The sequence below is a fragment of the Pteropus vampyrus genome, unplaced genomic scaffold (assembly GCF_000151845.1).
Source record: "Pteropus vampyrus isolate Shadow unplaced genomic scaffold, Pvam_2.0 Scaffold385, whole genome shotgun sequence".
Taxonomy (NCBI): Eukaryota; Metazoa; Chordata; class Mammalia; order Chiroptera; family Pteropodidae; genus Pteropus; species Pteropus vampyrus.
Window position 1 is genome coordinate 520,342 of NW_011889166.1, and position 4,090 is coordinate 524,431.

General features: G+C 57.9%; 1 protein-coding gene across 1 annotated transcript in view; it reads left to right on the forward strand.

The window, feature by feature from the left end:
• Positions 1-30: 30 nt before the first annotated feature.
• LOC111731568 (tRNA (cytosine(34)-C(5))-methyltransferase-like) overlaps positions 31-4,090 on the forward strand; it is a gene marked incomplete at its 5' end in the record, with an annotated part of 7,546 nt that continues 3,486 nt past the window's right edge. The window contains 4 exons of the mRNA XM_023523225.1: positions 31-174; positions 915-995; positions 1,289-1,427; positions 2,653-2,692. Of these exons, the coding sequence (XP_023378993.1) occupies positions 31-174; positions 915-995; positions 1,289-1,427; positions 2,653-2,692 (404 nt within the window). The remainder of the gene's footprint in view (positions 175-914; positions 996-1,288; positions 1,428-2,652; positions 2,693-4,090) is intronic.

Genomic DNA, 4,090 nt, shown 5'->3' on the forward strand with positions numbered 1-4,090 from the left:
CCGTACGTTAAAGTTTGGCCTGTGCTCCCTGTAAACAGGAAATTTTACGCTCTGGACCCTTCGTTCCCGAGGATGAATTTGTTGACGCGAACGACGGAAGGGAAGAAAAGGCAGCTCTACATGGTCTCCAAGGAGCTGCGGAACGTGCTGCTGAACAACAGCGAGCGGGTGAAGGTGAGGGCGCGGGCATGGCGCGGGAGATGGCACCGGGCGTGGCAGCGCTGCTTCCCCTACAGCTGGGGGCCCGGGCGCTCTCGGAGCCCGTGGCAGGCCCAGGCCGCGTGGCCTGCGTGCCCCTGTCGGAGTGTCACTCACTGCTTGTGTCCTGGGAGGAAGGAGCAGTGGGTTCGGGGGTCGAGTGCTGCTGCTCTGGCCTTCGGTGGTGGCCGTTTCCACTTCTGTCGTTCTGCCTTCAGCCCGTCTTCACTCGCTTCGCTGTCCCCCGGCTCGTCTGCCCTTGGGCTGTGTCTTCAAGCCTCGCATCTCCAGGTGTGTCTGGAGGGCCGCGGGTTGACGCGTCCCTGCGGCAGTGCGAGGACGTTAGTTGCCTTTGTCCTCTCCAGTCTTGGGTGTCCACTGGGGTTTCCGGGGCGACAGCGTCCTTGCTGCTCAGGGCCCGGGGAATGTGTGCTTACGTGTTCTTGCGTTTTCAGAGTTTCCTGTTTTTGACGTCTCTTGTGGTCGTTAGGCAGCATACGCCACACAAACACAAAGCTACTTGAGAGCGTCAGTCGGGCCTGGAGACCCCCTGTGAGCCCCTGTTCAGTCAGATGACTTTTCAGAGTGTCTCGCTTACTCCTCCTCCTTTTCAGCTGTTGCTCAGCTCTGCCTCCTCGTGGTGGAAGGGAACATTGTAATCAGTTACCTGGATTTTTATTTATATGCGCGTTTCGGCTTATTTTTCCCACTTACAGGTTATCAACACCGGGATAAAAGTCTGGTGTCGAAACAACAGTGGAGAAGAGTTCGATTGTGCTTTCCGGCTGGCACAGGAGGTACGTGGGGGTAGATGTGGGCGGCGCGGGCGCAGACGGGGTCTCTGAGCGGGCCCGACAGCCTGGGAGACTCAGCTGAGCTGGCGCCTGCCACCCTTTGGGCTGGTCATCAAGCTCTCTGTGGCGGGTCCCCTGCCCCGGGGGGTTTGCTTACGTGTCGCGAGTGCCCCCGGGCTGCAGGCGCTGACCTGCCCGGGGGCTGCGGCGGGAAAGGCCCCGAGAGCTCCGGTGCCCGTTCGACACTGGCGTAGGGTGATCCTTTTTGTCCCTAATGGCGCCCTCTCTTTCCACAGGGAATATATACACTGTATCCATTTATTAATTCAAGAATCATTACTGTGTCGTTGGAAGACGTTAAAATCCTGTTAACCCAGGAAAATCCATTTTTTAGAAAACTTAGCAGTGAGACGTACAGCCAAGCCAAGGACCTGGGTAAGCGTCGGACTCGCGTAGAGACGTAACTTGTCCTTACGGAGGCTTCCGATGTGGGCGTTTGCCCTTGGTGGGGCTCTCAGTCTTGCATTTAGTACATCGCGGCTTTCTCGACCTGACTCAGTCTCCAGAGGGCTTTGTGAAAACATAACTGACGTCTCGGAGTACTGAGGGTCGAAGGCACTCTGGGGGTTCTTTGACTTCACCGTGCCCTTGCGGACCCCGGTGGAGGCCCTAGTCACCTGCATGGTCTGCAGGTCTTGGGGCCTGGCCAGCCCACCAGCCCAGGCTCCAGGCCACGATCTCCAAGCCTCCTGCCCGTCGCCAAGCAGGCAGCCAGGGGAGGGCCTGCGTGGAAGCGGAAGAAAGTGTGGGGCTGGGGTCTGCGTATGAGGCGCAGGACACCAGCCAGCACAGGCTTCCGGGTCGGCGTGGCATTTCAATCGATCCCACTGAAGCAGAGTCTGCGGTCTTGCCAGCAGTTGCCGCTGCTTTGCCAGCCAAAGCGGGCCAGTCACGTCGCTTTGACGTCTCAGAGTCTCCACTGCCGACTACTCTGGTGATGTTTGCACCTGAGCATAAAAGTCACCACCAAGAGTTTTAATTTTGATTTTTGTTTCCCTCGTTTATTTTTTGTTACTGTTCAGTATTTCTGATTCAGTTTGATGACAACTGAACACATCAGTTCCTGTAGCTTATAACCCTGTCTCACGCGAACGTGTAAAGCCTGCCGTGTGAGTCTGTCTCCTCTTCCTTCCTCAGACACAACCACAGTTTAAAGGAGAGTTTATTTTGAAAGATAAAGGAACTGTTTGTACTTTTTAAATCTTTCATTTAGGTGACTACAGTATAATTTTTGCATTTTTTTATTTTGTCCGTCGTTTCATGCCGTTTCTGGGAGTTGGAGCTGTTATTTATCTTTGACTTCTGAGGGTTAACAAGCGGTTAGTCCCCACGCCTCCCCGCCACCCCTCCCACCCCCCCACCCCGGCGAGAGACTTGCTGGGGAGCTCCACCCAGACCCCTGGTGGTCTGACTGCCTTGTCCTGGCTGCCCTGCTTGGTGCTTGGCTGGCTGGTGGCTTTGGATTTTAGAAAGTCCTTTCTCCATTGAGGTCCTTGAGACCAAGTGTGGGTAATTTGCTGCTTTCTGAGCACATACACGTGCTCAGCCAACGTGCCACAGGTGGGAACGCTTGGCCAATGCTCGTGTGTTTCTCTTCCAGCCAAGGGGAGTGTCGTCCTGAAGTACGAGCCAGACCCCACGTAAGTGAGGATGCCGGAAGTCACATTTTCGTGGGGTGGGGGATGAACTGTGAGTGGTCTTAGAAGCCTTTTATGACTATTCCCCTAAAAATAGGACTGGGAAAATTTTGTAACCGAACGACTTGTGTGTCATCACACAGGTATGTTTTTATAGAACATTTAGCTCAGGCTAAATGTATTTTTATTCAGAGAATAAAACGCATAGTGCTTATTCTCTGTGCTTTGGAAGCTGGATTCTGACTTCTGTCTTAAACAGAACAAGTGTAAAGGTTAAACAGCGAAGCGAGGTTGGGTTCCAACCTGTCAAGTACGAGGAGGCCTGGGGCGCCCAACAAGGTCAGGCAGGCCTGGCCCCGCATAGCTCACTGACAGCTGCCTCGGAGCCACTGTGGTGCTGTGCTTTCCCATGACACCCCCCAGGGAGGCTGGGAGGAGTGGGTCGTGGACTGCCAGCACTTGCCCAGAGTGCTCGGTGAGTGCGTGGCAGAGTCAGCTGTGCTCCCAGGAGACTGGTTCACTTACTGCGGTCCCCGCTTTGTGACAAGAAGCACTGTTTGTGGGGAGGAAGTCAAACAGTACGGCCCGGAGCGGGGTGGGGGGCGCTTTGCCGAGCCGGGGCAGTTTCTCTGGGGAGGTGGCCTGTGACCTGAGTCTGAATGGTGGGAAGAGCCTGATGGGCTCCCACCCCTGAGGCAGGGACGAGCTGGACGGCGAGGGCGGGCAGGCGGGCGGGGCGAGCGTGCTGCGGCAGGACAGGGCGGCAGGCGAGGTGACGGGGGACGAGGGCAGAGTGGTGCACGTGCGTCCCTTTGGGGCGTATGTCGCATGGAGCAGACGGGACAGACTGCGGGCGGTGACACGACGGGCGCTCAGCAGTGGCTTCTGGGTATTTGCGTCGGGCACATGTCGTCCCCTGAGAACAGGAGGGAGGAACTCGATGCGTGTGAAATGCGGGCTGGGCAGCTGAGCAGCCATGCGAGGCGCTGAGCGGGAGGGAGGGAGTGCCAGGGACAGGCCCGTGGGCTCCGTGAGTGGATCCACCCTGTTGGGAGCCGGGGGCCGGCGGGCCCGCCTGAGGAAGACGGACGAGGTGGACGGGACAGGGGCCCGCGGGGGCCGGACCTCACCCGGAGAGCACTGCAGAGCCCCAGGGGCGAGGGCCCTGGGACCCTGGGGGTTGTGGGGAGAATAGACGAGTCTAGGGAAGAGCCGAAGAAGGCGCAGGGCGAGGCTGGGTGGCGGATCGCGGGGTCGAGCCGGTGTAGACGCTTTCCCGCAGGGTTGAGCGGGTGTAGACGCTTTCTCGGAGTTTGCTGTGACATAGGTGGGGGCGTTTCCCGGGCAGGGGTCGGGTCAGGATAGGGTCAGAGTGTCTCGTGGCTTCTGCGCTCACGGGAG